The sequence below is a fragment of the Marmota monax genome, unplaced genomic scaffold (genome assembly GCF_021218885.2).
Source record: "Marmota monax isolate L192 unplaced genomic scaffold, Marmota_monax_Labrador192_F-V1.1 WCK01_AAM20220418_F8-fsc00056, whole genome shotgun sequence".
NCBI classification, from domain to species: Eukaryota; Metazoa; Chordata; class Mammalia; order Rodentia; family Sciuridae; genus Marmota; species Marmota monax.
In genome coordinates, this window is record NW_026695212.1 from 7,459,097 (window position 1) to 7,478,581 (window position 19,485).

The 19,485-nt window shown below is 37.4% G+C and overlaps 1 protein-coding gene across 1 annotated transcript in view; it reads right to left on the bottom strand.

The window, feature by feature from the left end:
* Ptprr (protein tyrosine phosphatase receptor type R) overlaps positions 1 to 19,485 on the bottom strand; it is a 264,907-nt gene that overhangs the window by 12,841 nt on the left and 232,581 nt on the right. Inside the window, exons 11-13 of the mRNA XM_058574639.1 lie at positions 8,181 to 8,291; positions 6,719 to 6,876; positions 3,316 to 3,429 (exon numbers count right to left, since the gene is read on the bottom strand). Of these exons, the coding sequence (XP_058430622.1) occupies positions 3,316 to 3,429; positions 6,719 to 6,876; positions 8,181 to 8,291 (383 nt within the window). The remainder of the gene's footprint in view (positions 1 to 3,315; positions 3,430 to 6,718; positions 6,877 to 8,180; positions 8,292 to 19,485) is intronic.

Below are 19,485 nucleotides of genomic sequence, written 5' to 3' on the forward strand. Positions count from 1 at the left end.
GCCTGACCCTTACAAGGGGTAAGACAATTTTCTGTTGTTTAAATTGTATTCTTCAGGCAACTGCAGACCATCTCACTTCATATGTTGAAAAAACAGCCCTTGTTCATACTAACAGCTGTTTTAAAAATTACAATATCATGCTGCCTTTGCATTTTTTAATCGGTAGAACCTTATCCAAGAGACATGCTTTTGTCAGGCAGTTTTACTGAAGACATTGCTTGTTTACTTTTATCTATGATATTCATACTTATTTTGATAGTCATACACTTGAATTAGAACTCTGAACTCCTGGATTCCAAATAGGTCTGGTTTGCTATTTCCTTAAACTATATGATCTTGAGCACATGACTTGGTGTCTTGAATTCTTTGTTTTCTCATTAAAAAAAAATAATAAGTCTAAGAAATACAGTTTTTCCTACTCTTGGGTTAATTTTGGAAGCGCAATGAGTCATAGGCTTTGAAGACCATTGTGGAGATCTGTGATTAGATAAATTTCCGCATGTTGACTAATGCATTTTGGAATGTCTGAAGACAGATCCAGAGCAGAAGGCAAGGAGGACCAGGGAGAATCAGGCGCCGGGACAAGGTTTGAAAAATTGATAAAGATACACTCAAAGAGAATAAAGGCAGATGTTTGGAGTCTCTGAGATCAGTTTTCCTGGTATCAGTCAAGGATGTGGTCTGGGGCAATAGGCAGCTACAAACTGTAGTTTTAAAAATGAGGCATGTCAGGAAATAGCGGAAGAACTAGATGGGGGAGAAAAAGAAGAGGAGGTGAGGTAAAGGAGGAAGATTTTCTGTTTTGCTTTTCATAATCACTAGAAGAATGCACAACAGGAGAGACAAGAAGAGCAAAATCTGTGTTGATCCTGTGAAGGAAGGAAGGCAAAGGAAAGACCTTTCAGGGAAAACATTAAGGAGAGGATCTATTGCATAAACAACAGATGCAGCTGCTCAGAAAGAATTTATGTAGAAGGGGTCTTGATTAATAAACCAGTTACAATGGTTTTGACACACATGTTGGCAGTAATTCAGATCCAGAGTACGGGGAGCCTATAGGCATCACATCAGCAGAGAAGTTGGATATGTTTTGAAGATCCTATCAAGAGCAAAAAAAAAAAAAAAAAAAAAAAAGTCCTGTGGGAAGGCCTTGGTGGTAATGGAAGGCCAAGGCCAAAATTTCTGACCATTTGTTTTAGGAAGGAAGGAGTAGATAGAGGAGGCATTGTGATAGGGTTAAAAAAAAAAGTATTTGTGATTCTATTCAAAACTAGGAGAGAATTCCATAGGCAGGGGAATGGGATTGGGAAGTGGAGACCAAGGTGGAGGTCAGGTTACAAAAATGAGTGGGGGAGGTGGGAGATGGGAGGGTGAGTAGGCAAGAATTGACAAACAGGAGCCCAGACAAGGAGCAGGCCAAGCCTATTTCTCAGCATGTTGTTCTCAACAGCACCGGGGAGCTGTGATAGGTCAACTGGGTTCAGAATCAGTTCACATCCATGTGCTTAATCTGCAGTTCTGGCATAAGATAGTAGGAAAGCACGACTCAGGGGTACACACTGGAGTCCCTCATGGATACAGGGGTCCCATGCTACAGCCTTGTTTACAGACACACAAAGTAGGAAAGATCAAGGTCAATGTGGGAGTAGCTCCAGGCTAACTGGGTGCTGTTGTTTATGCTCTGACTTAGAACCCTCTCCTGAGAATAAGTCCCCAAATCTGAAGTAAAGCAACTGCATCCTATGGACTTTCTTGGATGGAAGACAAGGGGATTCATGGAGATTAAGACAGCAATTGTTAAGAGAAGGAAGAGGGATAACTGGAACTGATTTTCTTATGTAAAAAAAAGAAAATATTTTTGGAAGCAATTACATGTGCAGTGTGCAAAAGGAGGAGGCAGAGAGGGTTAAGTGCAGGAGGAAATGCAGGTTGTGTTCTATTAAGTACAGCAACAGGATTAATCTCATTTAAATGTTACTGCAGGCCTGTGAGGTATACATTAGTATTTCTAGTTTACAGACACATATTTCGTTTACTGGCTATGCATATTGATAATAAATGTAGTTAAACTTAGTCAAATGCTTAGTGTGTGCCAGGTGCTTTACGTAAATTGTCTCATTTCATCCTTACAACAATAAAGAAAAGTGTATAATATTATTAATTTCATTTTCAAGATGAGAAAACCAAGGAATAAAAAAGTCTAGTAACACACCCAAGACCACAAAAACCAGAAAGTGGTAGAAACTTGGATGCAAACTCAGGTAAACTGTTTCCAGAGTCTAGTATCTTAACCACTGTGATGAATAGTCTCTAATAAGCCAATCAAGATTAAAAGAAAAAAACGAGGGAAGACACACTTACAAAGACTTAGAGCAAGGAAGATGTTAAAAACACAGTATTTCTTAAAGGCTTAATAAGTGCCTGGCCATATTCTAAGTGCCTTGTATATAGCAATATCTCACCTAATTTTCAGAAAAATCTTTTTGCTACTTTTATTAAACACACAGAAAGTAGGACATAGTATGTGCTCAGCAAACATTTGTTGAGCAATTCTTAAAAGATAACCATACAATTTTACTTTTCTGGGTCATAGGGCTAAAGTTCAAGTGACTCAGCTCCTGTTGTCTTCTTTGTTATATTATTTCACAGTATTTAATTCTGTCTAGAATAATCTTGTTTATTTCTTTATTTGTTATTTGTTTCCTTGTGTTAGCATGTAAACTCTAGGAGAACAGGGGCCTCACTCATCTTGTTTAAAGCTGTTTTTGCAGCATCCAGAATGAGCTGAATGTAATGGTGCTTGCCTATAATCCCAGCGGCTCAGGAGATGGAGGCAGGAGGATCCTAAATTTGAGGCTAGCCTTGGCAACTTAGCAAGGCTCTAAGCAATTTGGTGAGACTCTGTCTCAAAATGAAAAATAAAAAGGACTGGGGATGTAGCTCAGTGGTAGAGCACCTCTGGGTTCAATCCCCAGTTTCACAAAAATAAAACAAAAGATGCTAAAGCGAATGATTCAATTAAGTCATATGAAAATCCAGATTATACACAGAGGAATAGGGATGTAAGATATCATAACCTGTAAAAGGGATGAGGAAAGATTAAGCATAAGTTTTGGTATTTGGATTTTTGATGGTTGGTGTTATGAACAGTACTTCCTTCAATAGCTTTTTAAATGTAATGCATGATTTTTGGTATTTTACAAGAATCCCTGTAGAGATTTAGAACCTCGGAGCTGATGGAGTCAGGCTGATCAGATCAGGTGGTGACTGATAACGCAGCTCTGAAGTGAAATCCCTATGGCACAATTCCCGTACCTGTCTACGCGAAGTTGGCAAACAATGTTTAGTGCGTCCACAACGCCTTCTTCTTTCAACTGTTGACAGCCGATGGATGTAGCAATAAAACACCCCGTCCTACCGATCCCTGCGCTGCAAGGAAAAGAAAAGGAATAAAAAGATGGGGGTGGGGTGTGTGACAAAGTTAAGATGCAGTTCTTTCAAAAGGGTAGTGCACAATCTGAAACGGCAGTGAAGATGAATAGTAATGATAATAAAACTCTCATGTGTTGAGTATTACAAGCTTGGTTCTGTGCTAAGTGCTTAAAATATCTTATTTAGTTATGAGTAGTAGGATGAGCAGGGTGGTGGGAGGTGATGGGGAGGGGGAAAATACTGAAAAGGCACTGTAATTGTTCTAGAAAGAATAACGAGAGCCTAGACTTAGGTAAGGTACAGTGAAGATGCTTGTGCTTGGAGGCTAGGAATGGCGGCACCCCTGAGACCAGGGGGATTCTGGAATAAAGCTGATAAGGGTGGATGGGGGTTTGATGTTGAGGAGTTCAGTGAATAACCAAGAACTCAGTCCAGTGTAGGAGAGGGGATGGGGCTAGAAGTACATATTCCACATCATTAATGTAGAGGTAATCATCAAAATGCTGTCTGTCCTGGAGGGTTCACACATTTATTTGCCTTACACAATATGCCCCTAAAATCAACTGGACAAGACCCTTCTCACATGCCAATTTCTACCACCAAGTCTTTATGTGAATTTCTCTGAAATCTCCATCTAAAAATAAATTTCTTTTAGCTGGAGCTCTTGCTGTTACTATTTTGCTCTCGCTCAGTATCTCTAAGTGTATTTAAAATGGAATGAATTATCTTTTCCCTCAATGGCATTACCACTGAGCCACCAGTTTTTTAGTCTAGAAATCTTGAAGCATCTTCAACATCTCCCCCTCTCTCACCTCCCACTTCCAATCTGCTACCAATTCTTCTATTTTTCCATCTCTACTGAGCCTTTGATCCATGCTTTCCTTTCTGTAGACTATTTGCATCTTCACCATCTCCTCAGTCCATGACTAGCAGTGATCTCATTGTGGTTTCCAAGTCTCAAATCTTTTCCTTGACTAATACATGATATACACACAACTGCAAGGTTCATCTTTCTAAAATAAGGGCATCATTATATCACTCCTTATTCAAAAACTGTGGATGGCTTCCATTAGTTAAGATTATAATGTCTGACCTCCCTGTTGGGTATTCATATCTTGCAAAATCTGAATGTCTTTTTTGCTGTCTTCTTTCTAGCCTATGTGTTATTATTCTCATTTTCCTTTCTGTTTCAATGACATTTTCACAGTCAGAAATGCCTTCCCCACCACCTTTTAAAACCACAAACATTGATCATTTTTTAAGACCTAGTTCAACATTATTCCAATGTTTAGAGGTTTCTTCAACCCCCAGGGTTGGAATTAATCTCTCCCATCTTGGCACTCAAATACTGTTAGCTTCTCATAGCTGGTATTGCTTCCTGTTGGATGTGAGTACATAGGAAATCAGAAGGAATGGGTGTCTTTTAGTTGAAGTGTCCATAGACAGTTTGTTTCATGGAAGAAATAGCATTTGATCTGTACCCTCTGTGTGGCAGGCATTTTGGCTATCATGCATGAGAAAATTTTCCAAGTGTGACAATGATATAAAGAAAGAACTGATGCAAAACAGGATTATGACATGTGACAATAAATTACTAGCCTGGCTAGAAGTAGAAGTTATTTCGTTAGAAAAGTGGGAAATAAGCTTGGGAAAGTACTCTGGAATCTTACTTGGAGTGCTAAGAGGTTTGGACTGTATCCTCTGTACACCTTTTTTTTTTTTTTCCTTAATTGTTGGAAACTGTAATCTTTCACTTCCCAGAAATAATTCACATGTCTTAGTTCAAATAATTTCAAGGAGTTCACTGATCCCTGTAGTTTACCTAAGGACTCAAGGTTAAGGACTTTTGCTCTAGGCAATGCAAAGCCATTGACAACTTTTGAGCAAGGATTTCATGTGATGAAAAGTGGTTTTAGGAACATGATCCCAGAGAAGTTGACAGGGTGGGCCATCATGGCACAGGAAGAAGGGTATATGTGTGCAATTAGCCAGCTACTTCTAAACTACATGGATGAGGTCAGAAGGGCCTGAACTAGGGTGGTTGGACAGGAAGAGGTGATTATGGGAGAAGCTTTGAAGGGAAAGCCAATCTGGTAACTGATTAGATACTGAGGATGGAGTTGAAAGAAGGGCCAAAGATAACTGTCAACATTGAATGCTGGAAAAAAGAAGGCCTCATTCTTAGAAACAGTAATCAGAAAGGGGGCCTGGATTTATAGGGGAAATGGCTAGTTCAGTTTAGATATACTGAGTATTTTATGATTTGGGGTGGGGGATAGTTTCAGCCCTTGAGTATGGGCAATTAGTTTGTTTTCTCTCAACTCCAAGCTAAGTTTAGGGCAAGGCCTAATGCTAAAACACTGGATAAAGACACCTTTGGATAAACAGACATATATATTAACTTTTAATCCTAATTAAATCACAAAGTTTCAAGAAGGAAGGAGGCCAGAATGATAATCCAAAATAAAACATTTTATTTATTCAAGGCTTTATCAAAACTCTCTTAAGAAACTTATGAGGTTAAACAAAGGAACATGAATTATTTTGAGAATGTATGGAGAATAAATGATTGGTTCTATAAATGACTTTAAATTACTTTGCTTTAGTTGGGTTTCTCTAAAAGGAAAACGAGGGGGAAAGGTACTAGGTGAGCTTAAAGATAGACCTTAGGGAAAGGAGTCATTAGGGAAGACTGTTGCTGCTGTTGGCCTGGCCACCATACCCCACATTCTGGTAATAGCACATTATTTTTCTTTTAATAAACCTGCAGTTTCTCACTTCCCACTTCATAAATTTGTTTCCATTTGAATTTCATGAGGTAACTGAAAATAGCTGACCAGTTCCACCAAATTTGACATAACAATGAATGTTATCAAGACACAATCCATGTAGAGTTTAGGTGCCATCTTGAAAGAATGGAAAAGCAATTGGTAATTTCAGAAAACACATCTGTAATTCTTAGTGCACATGAGACTGATGAGGCAAAATAAATCAGCCTAAATTTCAAGTCAGATGACTGCCTAAGGTGTCCTGCACACTGAGCTTATTTATTTAGAATTCATATTTTGTTCCTAGTCTGTTTGCTGAAAATGCCTTAAAAGGGTGTACTCGTTTCTGTAAGCATCCTCTTGATGAAGACTAAAATATTAGAAAGTTAACCAATTTTGATAAATATTTAATCTGTCAAGAATGTCACATCCAGGAAGCAAACCCCCAATTCTTCCATTTCTGTGACTTTATAAAGAAAGAATAGTTGCTAAGGCAGAAAGACAGGTTCATGCCTTACCTGCAGTGGACAACCACAGGCCCTCGGCCCTCAGAAGTAAGTCTGTCTTCTTCTACATCCAGCATGAGTTGCAAAAGGGGCTGGGCGCTGTCCGGAGTCTTGTGGTCAGGCCATGAGGTGTACCAGTAATGCTTCACAAGTTGGGTGTGGCTTCCTTGCTGAAAATAGCAATAGCCACCAAATGCCTTATTCACTTATGAAACTAAAAGTCACCCAGAACACAATACTGAAAGTCTTCTATCATTCCCATCTTGCAAGCTACTTATATCTACATGGAAAAAAAAATCTATAAGAGTTCTGAAGAACTGAGAAAACTTTACCTTCAACATTCTGACCTGAAAGGTTGACACTCTTGCACCTATAAAGTGACATTTACATTTTTATCTATAATATATAATATATATACCAGAGACTAGATATATGTTTATATATATTTTTCTATGTGAAAAGGGTAGGTGAAAATGTAGCCAGAAAGAATCTCAATTAATGTGTTTCCTGCTCTATGATCCCTCTTGACAGTTTATTATAAATACGTTAAACAATATGAGAACATTTGATTTCATAGTCAGTCATGCTGATCTTTTTACACTCATCCCATATTCCAGGATTTAACAGAAATGAGGAATTTGGTAGTTAGGGAGCTAGATGGGATCCCTAGATTGGAAACACTTTGAACAAGAGCCTGAGCACATCATCTCAAAATCCTGAACCCGAGTGGGGACCTGGTATGGACTGGGTGAGTGCTGAAAACCAGATTTTGGTAAATTCCTTCTGATGTCAAACTTTCCAATGGAAACCATCCCTGCAGCTCTCCCTCTGGTGTCTTCTTCTTTGTGATGATTCTGTTCCAGCATTGAGGCTGCTGATAGGCTTGACATCTTTGGGATGATTCTTCTTTAGATGCAAGAATAATGCCATAGCAATATTCCCCAGCACTTGCTGAGGAACAAGTTAAATAAGATAATTTTTGTATGACGTAAGCTGGTCTGGGGGAAGTCCCTATGAAGTACTGTAACTCCAGTTTTTTAAGAACTCATCAACACTTCAGGCTTGTCTTGCTTCCCACAGCCACCCACAGGTGCAGATTTTTTTCTTTCATAGTTTCCAGGCCTTGCTTAAAGCTGCTTAGGCCAAAATGATATTATAAAGAGTCATGGTAAAGTCTCCAGCACAAGGCTTTTGTTAAAGGCTTTGTTTTATTAATGCAAATTAGAAGATCCCAACATCCTACATAATGAACTTCCTTAATGTCTACTTAGATTAATTTAATTATTCTACATACTAACAGTAGCTGACAACAAAGAATACATGAGGGAATGATTATAGTTTCTCTTTGATCTTCACATTATTTAATGTGTTTAAGCTGAATCTGTAATTCTTATTAGTGTAAATAATTTCAAAGTAGAAATGTCATCCTCTAATTTCATCTACTTCGTAGATAGCTACAGCTATATAATCTTACCTTTAAGACAAGGTTTCGAATGGTGTAGTTTTCACATTCATTTACACTGATAACCAGAACCTCAACTTTCCCGTATATCCCTCTCTTTTCTGGCCAGTATAGCACACATTTCTGGAGGAGGGGAAGGAAGAACTTTTATTAGCCTTGGAGTACCTTTCATTCAAGTATCTTAAAATGTTTTCTGTTATTAATTAGAAAAATAAAATATCAATTTTTAAAACTCTATAAATATACTAAAACCATTGAATTGTAAATTTTAAATTAAAAAAAATTTAAGTTGTAGATAGACACAATATCTTTATTTATTTATTTATTTTTATGTGATGCTGAGGATCAAACCCAGTGCCTTACATGTGCTAGGCAAGCGCTCTACCTCTGAGCCACAACCCCAGCCCTGAACTGTACATTTAAACAGTGAATTATATAGTATGAAAATTATGTCTCAATAGGTTGTGATTTTTTAAAAAGTAAATTTTTACAAGCCCTATCAAATACTATCATTACTAATCCCATACCAATAATAATGAAATAGAGAGGCAAAAAATTCCCAAAAGTCTACATAGAAATTAAAAAGTACTTAAGAACTAAACCAAGAAATTAAAATCCAAATATTAGAGTTTATCATGTGATGACTAAAAATAAAAGAAATATCCTCCCACAATGATTGAGGTAAGGCACAATTCACCTGTGTTCCTGATATATCCAATAAGCGTATCTGTAATATATTAGATTCCAATGAATAAAGTTTCCCCTGTATGTAAGGCAGAGGTTATGATCATTAATGCATATATGGTATTATATTTCACAGGTCTAAGGGATTTTTAACTTATGGCACTATTGAAATAAATGTATAATTAAATTATTTTTAACATGTTTTTATGATGGATCTACTTTGAGAGGCTTAATAAGAGTAATAATTATATTTTAAGCATGTTAGTATAGCATAGTGGTTAAGGCACAGACTTGGACTCAGAGGGTCTGGATTCAAATTTTGGTCGCTCTCCTTATTAGCTGTGAATCCATAAGCAAGATACTTAACATCTTTGGTCTCAGTTTCCTCATGATTTAAAATGTTCAAGTACTTAGGACAAAGCCAGGTATACAGTAAACTCTTAGAACACAATGCTAATATTGTTGTTGTTATATCTTAAAACTACTGGGAAATATATTGTGAACCCAAAGTGATTACACTTTCATGCACTAAATATTATTTAATTATTATATTCAGACATCATTATTAAAAGAAAACTGCCAAGTAAGATTCAAGCATACATATAAGCTCATATTATTTATTACTTTGTCTTTTAAATAACTACAAAGGAATTGCTAATTTTCTAATCACATTTTTTGATGGTTAAAAAACTAAAGGGTGAAAGTTGATATTTTATTTTGAATGCCCAGGGAAGTGAAGTTAACTCTGGAAATGTTGTTTAAATAGCACTTAACCCTTTCTCTCAAACATACACATTTATATACAGGAATTCTTTCACTCGTTGCTTTCAGTCAGGGTCTTTTAGTACCAGGACGCTTGGCTCAACTCTTCTAAGTCAGAGGGAGATGAACAACACACTTGAAAAAATTTTAAATACTTATAGATTCAAGAAAACGGCAAAAGAATCACAGACTTACAGACCTAAAGGTAAAGACATGTACATTGTCAGAAACACACCTCGGGGCTTTATAATGCTGAACACCAATCACTCTACATGCTAGAGCCACACAGGAAGTCACCTCACCTAGCCGAATCACAATATCTTTCATCCATTACATTATAAACACATTTATATCTTCCACATTTTGATCCTTCTCTAAATGAAGTAAATCATTTCAGCTTTATTTACATGCCACTCACAACTGCAGGCAATCAGACTAAAGGCTTGCTCTAGCTGATTTAATGGTAATATGAAGAAAAGAAACCTTTTTTAAAAAGAAAATTGTTTTTAAGCTGTTGATGAACCTTTATTTTTATTTATTTAGATGTGGTGCTGAGAATTGAACCCAGTGCCTCACACATGCTAGGCAAGCACCCTACCACTGAGCTACAATCTAGCCCAAGAAAAGAAACCTTTTAAAAGTAGAGCAACTTATTTCCCCCTGCAGTTGCCAAATGTCTAAAATTGTCCCCGTTTGTTAAAGGTAATCATACTAACCAATTTGCCTGGTTTCTTTCAGTGAAGCATCAATTATTTCGCTGCAAGACCCGAGCTATTGTGTTTCTTAAAACCCATGTCTCCCGGATGAATCCAAGAAGAGTGACAAAGAATCTTGGAAAAAGAATTGACCAAAGAAAGAGGCAAGCAGTGGTGCAGTAGTCTGGCATACGTGCCCCATTGTCCCCGATCAGACCTGAGCAGCAGGCTCCCATTTAGAAAGGTGGCTCTCGAAACCAGTAAGGAAAGCTGCCAGGCAGGAGCTCGCTGCCTGCACCTGACTCGTAACAGTACTTGAGCAGGCTTCTGCACCTCCTTGATAAGTGGAAGCCTCGGCTGCTTGCTTCTCTCCCAAGCTGGCCCTGGCCTCTTGAATGTTTTCCTTGACGCTTTACCAAAAAAGCAATTGGCAGCCAGCTCCCAGTAGACAATGCAATGTGACTTGTTCCTTCCAACAACCCTTAATTAGCATCCCATCTCCTCTCAGAGATACAATAGCTTATTTTTACCCACTGAATACATTTTCCCCCTTTTAGAAGAAAGTAGAAAAAGAGACCATATAAGTGTGGGTGCTGAATACGAGGTGGGGGAGAGCTGCAAATGGAGCTGTTTCTAAGAGCACAAGTTCATGTTCAAATTATTTTCCTGAACAGCTTTTTAGGGTTTCTTTAGTGTGGTGCTAACAATGATATGAAAGAGGCAGAAAATGCAAGGAAGCAAAATGCTATCTTGCAGATAATATTACGAAATCACACTAATTGTAGGTAATTTGAAATAGCATGCTATGTAGCAGAATATAACCCTAAAACATCACTATTCTCCCAACTAGGCTGATCCTTTAGTCAAATTATCTATTAATCTTAAGAATTCATAGTTTGGAGAAAAATGAGGTTTTTAGAGGACCGTGTGCTTCTAAGGTAAATAAGTAATTATCAAATCCTGACTGAAAAGATTGTGGACATTAATTGATTCTTTCTAATTAGCAGTTTATAGCAAAAGTGGAATACAATGTGAAACAATGCAAACTCATATATTTTTATGATTTTTTCCCCCTTTGACCATCCTCTATCACCCCTACCAAATGAGGGTTATTTATGTTTAAAGAAGAAGGAATTCTAGCTAGTAGTTTAGATGCCTGGAAATGAGATATCTATTTTCAAGTTATTTTCTTGTTTGTACATTTAAAACCAGAGATTTTGCTCTATGATCTAAAGACATGTATCACCACATAGAAAATGACTCTAAATAAATAAAAAGAAGATGCTCAATCTTACTTATTGATACATAAGAAAGGGATAGAATGGATGAGATTGTCTAAAATTATTATAGTTACTCTTGTTTCCAGCACTCCAGCCAAACATTATTAATTGGCCAGTGATTTCATATAAAAGTATTTTCACCAATATTTTGTCATTTAGTCCCTTCCACAATCCTTTGAGGTACGTAGATCGGGTAGTAGGTATTACTGTATTTCAAATCCCTTTATACCTGAGGAAACTGAAGCTCAAGTGTTTTGGGTCTCTGGGCAAACTCCTTCTGGAGCTGAGATCCTCTGGGAAACCACCACTTTATAAATTCTACTTTCCATCTTGGTTTCCACATGGACTCTTAACCAAGCTTACTTAAAGACAGCGTCAACTGAAGCCCACGGTCCCCTCTATAACATGCTGATGTCCAGGAACGCACAAGCTCTTGGTTCATTTTTATTGGACCTTCTATTTCTGCCACCAGTTTGGGGACTGTATGTTTACTAAGCAGTATTTAAACCGAAACCTCTTTGTGGCAGCTGTTCTCATTATTGAAGCCTGGTAATTTAATTAAATATTATGTAAATCAGTGAAGTAGGGGAGCGTGTTGGAGCTCAGAAAACACCATCCCAAGGTAGGCACTTTGTGTGTTTCAACTCAGGTAACTAGAGGGCTTCAGAAGTGTCCTTAGAAGTGACTAAGGTCTCTTGCCCTCCTGACTCCTCTTGTCTTTCTCCTCCAAGATGAGTCATAGACATCAGAGTTTCTGTTCTTCAAGGCAGTTCATAGAAACGAGAACCTCCCCTCCTCCAAAGCAAACCATAAAACTGGAAGCCTTGCCTTTCTGTGTAGGAGCTGGCAATCAAAAATTCTCTGACCTATCTCATACTTATTTATTTTGTGTCTTATTTATTGTATTTCTTCTTCTTCATTTACAAATGTCATTAAAGGTGGGATTTTTGCTGGTTTTGTCAATAAAGATGAAATCTAAAGAGTAGATTATAGGACCCTTGTTCCAGAGGGGTTTTGCCCCATATCTGGGAGGAAGGAGCCATACACAGAAAGGACAAGAAGTATCTCCCCAACTCTCATTAGATTATACCCTTTTGTCCAATCACATTTCTATATAGCTGTCCCTTCTTTATCAAACCTAAGCATGAAAATAGAATTTTCCCTGGGTCTTCAGGCCTTCATTTCCAAAAACTCCTACATCATATAAGGCTTTGATAAAATAAATTTGCTATATTTTTATGTTGTTAAACTGCCTTCTGTTATAGGAGTGTCAGCTGTGACCCTTATTATGGGAAGGGAAAAAGGGAAAGTATCACAACTTTCTACTTCTAAGGTTTAAAAAAAAGTTTTATAAGATTACTACACGGGTTGAATATATTTTTAATTGGGAAAAAAGTGAATCAGTAAAGAAAACTATAGTCAAATCAGGTAAAGTTGTGACAACATTAAAGTTCATGTAAAGTTTAAAAACCTAATTATGATTTCTGCATTTATATTTTGTCACTAGGTTCTCTATGTTTTCACTCACTTTAAAGAAATGTGAAATTTCAATGATATATAAAGGGTATGATATACACAAGCTATATGATTTAGGATTCTAGCTTTAGAATAACATTCAAACAAAAAGGACAGAGTCTTATAATTAAAAATGAGTTGTTTTTTTTTTTTTTCAGTACAAGGGATGGAACCCAGGGCTTCCCTTTGTGCTAATATTAGCATAGTAGTTTCTAATGTACAAAGTAATCAAGATGTAAAATATTACTTAATCCCCTCCAATATCTTTTCAAGGTTAAGAAGCCATGTTTTCCCTACTTTTCAGAAGGTGAGTTTGAGAACCAAGACTCCCACCAAGTTCTGACATTAACCTTCAGTGGGTTATTGCTGGGCAATAGTCACATCTTTGACTTCTCTTCCCACCACTTTTTCCCTTGTACATTTGGCTTCAGCCACTCTGGCCTCCTTGCCGGTCCTCAACACACAAGGAGATTCCATGTCACTGGTTGTGGCTTCTGCCTTATGCTGGATCTGTGCCTGACTAATTCTTTACCATGTTTCATTCAAAGATGCCCATAGTCACCACTTAATTTGATATTACATACTGCCTCCCATCTCCCTTACCTTCCCCTATGCTTACATTTTTCCCCTATAGTATCAGTGATAATAAACATATTTGATATATAGTATATTATATGCAGTATACATGCTGCATATAATAATGTACCAATATCACTGTATATAACTATATAATATTTATTTATTTTGTGTCTTATTTATTGTATTTCCTCCTCTTCATCTACAAATGTCATAAAGAGTGGGATTTTTGCTGGTTTTGTCAATAAAGATATAGTCTAAATGTTTACACTAGTGTTTGATGGTAGATGATAAATATTTGTTAAGAGTGAAGTGCTGTACACAAACATGTATAACTTTGGATGTTTTATAAGAGGAACTGTGAATGGACGTCATTGAGATTAGCTGGAGAGTTTCAGATACTGAAGATGATATACAATTAGATGTATATTAGGAATATGTTCTTTCTACAGTTCCTATGATTTGGTCAAGGAATTCCACTTCTATAAATATATCTTAAAGAAACAGAGATCCAGACCAAAAAGTGCAAATAATCTAAGAATCTATTAATATATAAATGAATACATATATTTTATTATATCCACACAATGAAATTCTAGTTTTTTAAAAATAATGTTTTGATGAATTATCAACATGAAGGATGCTCATAATATAATATTAAAAAGCAGAATATACAAGAGAATACAAATCCCCTTTTTATTCTTTTTACATCAATTATGTATCTTCCCACAACTTCAACCACCACCTGTCTGATCTCTATCTCTTACCTACACATTTCTCCAGAGCTCCAAACCCTTATTTCTACCTATTTAATTGACTTTACCATCCCAAAGTCTCCAGAACCCTCAAACTTTATACTTGAAAAATGAAGCTCATTTTTTTTCCCCTCTCACATATCTCCCTTGTTCCCATGTAGAGTCATGACATCAACCACCCACTCAGCCTCCAACACCCAAATCCTGAAGTCAAACTGTCCTTTACATCTCTCATATTCAGTCAAGAACTAAGCCCTGTGGCTTCTACTCTCTCTTGCTGAGAGTACTGAGGAAAATTCCTTTTCCTCAGTACTCTCAGCCACTGCCTTACTTTTGCACCCCATTATTTCTTACCTGGGAGTTGCTACAACTTCCCAACATACTTCCCCTTGCTTTTTTTTTTTTTAAATCAAAATCACAGTCCTGCTCCCAATTATATCCCTGCTATACAAATTGCATTATTTCACTCTCCTTCAAAAACATCTTCAGGGGTGCCCAGCTGCCTATATAATGAAGTCTAAAGTTTTTTTTTTTTTTAGCATAGTCCTCTATTCAATGCGACTTACTTTTCCAGTCTCATTTCCCTTCACTCCTTACTAAGTCACATGTGCTCAAATCACACCAAACTGCTCAACTCATGCCCGCTCTGTGGCTTCTTGGATGCTTTTGTATGTGTTGTTTCTCTGGACTGTGGTTTCCCCTTGGTCACTTACTCTCCAGACCCAAAGGCATCGTGTAAACTCTTTGGCCAAATAAATATAACTAAAGTGATTATTTTCTGTAATTTTATAAGATACAGATGAGAACGAAATGAAAGAAGGAAAAAGTTAAAATAGGATTCCTTTATGTGGCTTTTCTAGGTGAAATTGTTTGCAATGCCTGAATAAGTAAGTCAGTAGGTAAAATGGAGTCTGTGGTTCTTATGTCACATAGCTTAACTAAGATGAAAGACGAATGCAAAAATAGTGAGAGAATGTGGCTGCATTATATACTCGAGAGAAGTATTATTAAGCCAAATCACTAAGTAATCTCCTCACTTTGTGAAAGATAAATTTGGTGTCTTACTGTTCTTTGAGAGCAATAGTAGGTTGTTTGCCTTCCAAAGTTTTGCGGTTGTTTTATTTTTTTTGTCCTCTATGATGGAATCATGAATAAGTGCCTGGATTTTGAAATTAAATAAACCTGGATTAAAATTTGAATTCCAACACTCACTAACTTTGAAGCTTTAAGTAAAACGACTTAATCTCTCCAAGTTTCAGTGTTCTTATCTACAGTGTAGAAATGTAAAAACTACTTTGTAGAGTTAGAGTGAGAAGTAACTGAATTTATGTATGACTGTTTAGTACAGATATTCAATAGATGGTAGAGGCTAAAAATACCTTCCATAGTATGTGTATTATGCTCAACATTTACACAGAAGGGGAGTGCTGAGCAGCAAGCCATGTTCAGAGGTAGTCCAAGGACGCTGGTTCCCTGGATGTGCACAAACACTACTTGTCATTCTGGAGGTGATCTAGTTCCAGTTTTATATACTTTGTTCACTCTATCTTCTCCAGTAATAGAATATTTCATGTATAAAGAATTTGAATATTGTGTTTTAATATTTCTTTATTTCAAAAGGAATTCCCTTCTTGTTGAGATTTATCTAAATGAGGGAACTCAAGTTTACAAGCAACTAAATCTTTTTAATTACAACATCAGAACTAATTTTTTACCCTTATTTTTTTCACCTTTGCTTATCCTCATTTTATAAAAAGTGAGAAATAGAATATTGGGATTTTGGAATAAAAGATGGCAATTACTCATTCATTTATTCACTAGAAAGTAGAAAGGTTCATAAAAACACAAAGCGTGGGAACTTCTAAAGATAACTCCACCTCCATATTTTTTGGAGGAAATGATTTTTGTCTCTTCCAAACAATGACGCTTAACACAAAAGAAAGTTGGCACATTTTCGGTAAACAGCATTTTCCTGGTAGTGCAAAATCTACTGTGCATTCCTTTCAAGCCAGACTTTTCAGTATCATTTGATCTGTAAAACATCAAAGTTTCCTCTAGGGTATTGTATTTACATCTTTAGAGAGTTTGGATCAAAAGGAATTTTCATCTTTATTTAAAGTTATCTTTATAAAATCAAACATATTTCTTGCAATGTTTTGGATTATGCCTGGCTACAGGGGGAAGAAAAGTAGCAGATTACACATGGAAGATGTACAATGACACGTTTGATACTGATATTCCTAATAAGTATATCTCAAATATTGAAAAAGAAAAGAGGCTCAAAATAGGAAAAACCAACCATCCACTTCTCCATATATGAATTAGGCAGTGGAAGAAAAAAATAAAAATCTCAGCTACCCTTTAGTGTGGGAATTATTTTAAAAAGGTATTCTAGCCTTTACAGGTCCACTTGGCTTTCCTACAGAGACTGAAATCTGAGAACATAACCAACAGGTTAGGTCCAATAGGATTGTTGCCCTTGAAGGAAGGAGATGGATTCCATTCCTTTGCAGGCTCAGAATGGAGAGCTCTGAGCATCCTTGGTGAGTGGACTGTGCATAACATGCGTTTTTGCCACAGAGAGCAGTTCTGGTTGGATGACAATGCTAGTCTTGGAGCTGGAGAAGAGCAATCATTTGCTGGTGCTTGGCATATTCCTAATTGCTCATGTTAAATTTATTTTAAAATGTCACATACTATGTACCCTCTAAGGAATGCTTTCAGACTAACAATCTTAGCCTCTGTCCTGATAAAACCCTACTTCAAGAACAAGTTAAAGCATTGAAAGTGTATTTCTGAGATTTTCTATGAGTGAACAAACATAGAATGCATCACAAATTAAAGTATTAAATGCTCATGAGCACAAAAGCCATAACCTAACTTATGGCTACTAAAAACCATTAGGTAATCCTTGTGAGATATTGTTTCACATATGCCTTGCCACACATTAATCCTTAATAAATAAGCAATTTTGGGAACTAAGTACTGTTTTCTGTGGAAAATATGATCTAATTGTTTAAAAACATTTACATATTCATATTTCCAAATGATTAAATAGATTAAGGTACTTTTCTTATACTTATTTTGTTTCTGTATATTTTTTTTGCCATACTGGGGATTAAACTCAGGGGTGCTCTACCACTGAGCTACATCCTCAGCCCTTTTATTTTGTTTTGAGACAGGGTCTCATCAAGTTGCTGAGGCTGACCTTGAACATGTCATCCTCCTGCCTCAGCCCATATAGGTATATGCCACCATGCCTGGCTATGATTTTATTTTTAATAGAAGAAATAGAATTTTAATTTTAACATTTCTGTGTCCTCTTGTAGACAGACTGTAACTACATTTATCAATTTTGTAAACTCTGGTGTTGAGAGCCACAGCCGAAGGGGCCCCAGCAAACTTCCAGCTGCCAGCAAACTTCCAGCTGCCGGCTGATGATTGGCTCACAGTGGCCCCAGCAACATCTAGCTGATTGGCTCCTCGGCCCCAGCAACATCTAGCTGATTGGCTCCTCTGCGTTGATGCTCATTGGGCTGTTTTCCTGCCCTTTCAGACCACGGAGCTGCTCATTGGGGGACTTTTTTGGCTCCGCCCACGTGACCCAGCCAATCGGCCTCAAGAGCAGGAGGATTGTGGGAGGCGGAGAGAAGCTTGTGGGAGAGAGAGGCTTGTGGAAAGCCGGTGGTGGCAGTTGAGGCTCTGAGGGTTTTTCCTGAGAGGCTGTTTTGTTTGGCGTGTGTGGTTCTAAAAATAAAGTTAGTTTCTTTTGACAAGTGGCTCCTGATTGTGCCCAGCCAGACTGCGGCATTTGGTGGCTCGCACGGGGAGCGACTGAGGGTAAGTGAACTGCTCGCCCCTGAGGGCAGGGCGAGAGGATGGGTAGCCATTTTAAGATTCTTGTTTTGTTATTTTGTTTCACTTTTGTTTTAAGTTGCCTGTCCCTGGAGATGTGTAAGATGGAAGAAAAACCGCTCACATCTGAGGAACAGATAGGGAGAAAGGATGGATGGACATTTCAGGAGGCTATTATAATGATTTTGTGTTATTCCAATTTTGTTTCACTCAGTTTCAGTTTTGTTAGGGGTTATCTTGTTGGGTTGTATTATAGTAGAAATACGGGATCAGAAATTAGTAAAAAACAAACTGAAAGAGTGTTAAGTAAATTGTTAGAGGAAGGAGGCATCTCAGTAAAATCAAGAACAATCAGGGCATACGTTGATACAATACAAAAATGTAGCCCATGGCTTTTTAAGGAGGAGTTGTTAAATATATCACAATGGAACCATCATGGTGAAGATTTAAAAAGAATAGAAAAGAAAAGCCCAGGGACTCTGCCAGTTGGCACATTGCCATTGTGGACGTTCAAATCTTGTTTGCTTAGTCCAAAGCCTTCAGTTCAGACAATGGTAGAGGAAGAAGAAGACATAATGATTCAAGTAAAAGAGAAGGTCTCTCAAGTTAGTCAGACAGAGGAAAAGATTCAAGTAAAAGAGAAGGCCTCTCAAGCTAGTCAGACAGAGAAAGAAAGTGTAAAACAGAAAGAGCCATCAGGGGGAAAGTTACAACAGGAGACTGCTACTAACACCTTTCTATCACCAGAGGACGTAAGTGTCCAACTAACAAGGCCACCTCCATATGCTGGGAGGTCCCCAACCCCCGCAGTTGATAGTTGGGATCCTGAGACAAGATCTCAAATATTAACATGCCCTGTATTTGAGGCAGGAGGGCAGCGATTTTACCAAGTTTTAAATTTCAAAACAGTGAAGCAGCTAAAAGAGGCTGTAACAACCTATGGTCCTCAAGCACCCTTCACTGTAAGCATGGTCGAATCCATTAACAACTTGAACATGACGCCAGCAGATTGGGCTAATATGTGTAAAGCTGTGCTAAATGGAGGACAATACCTGTTATGGAAGGTTGCCAATGAGGAATTTTGCAAGGAGACGGCTAGGCGAAATGCAGCAGCTGGTTATCCTCAGAGAAATCTAGATATGTTGTTAGGAAAGGGACCTTATGAGGATCAGCAGCAACAAATTGCATATGATCC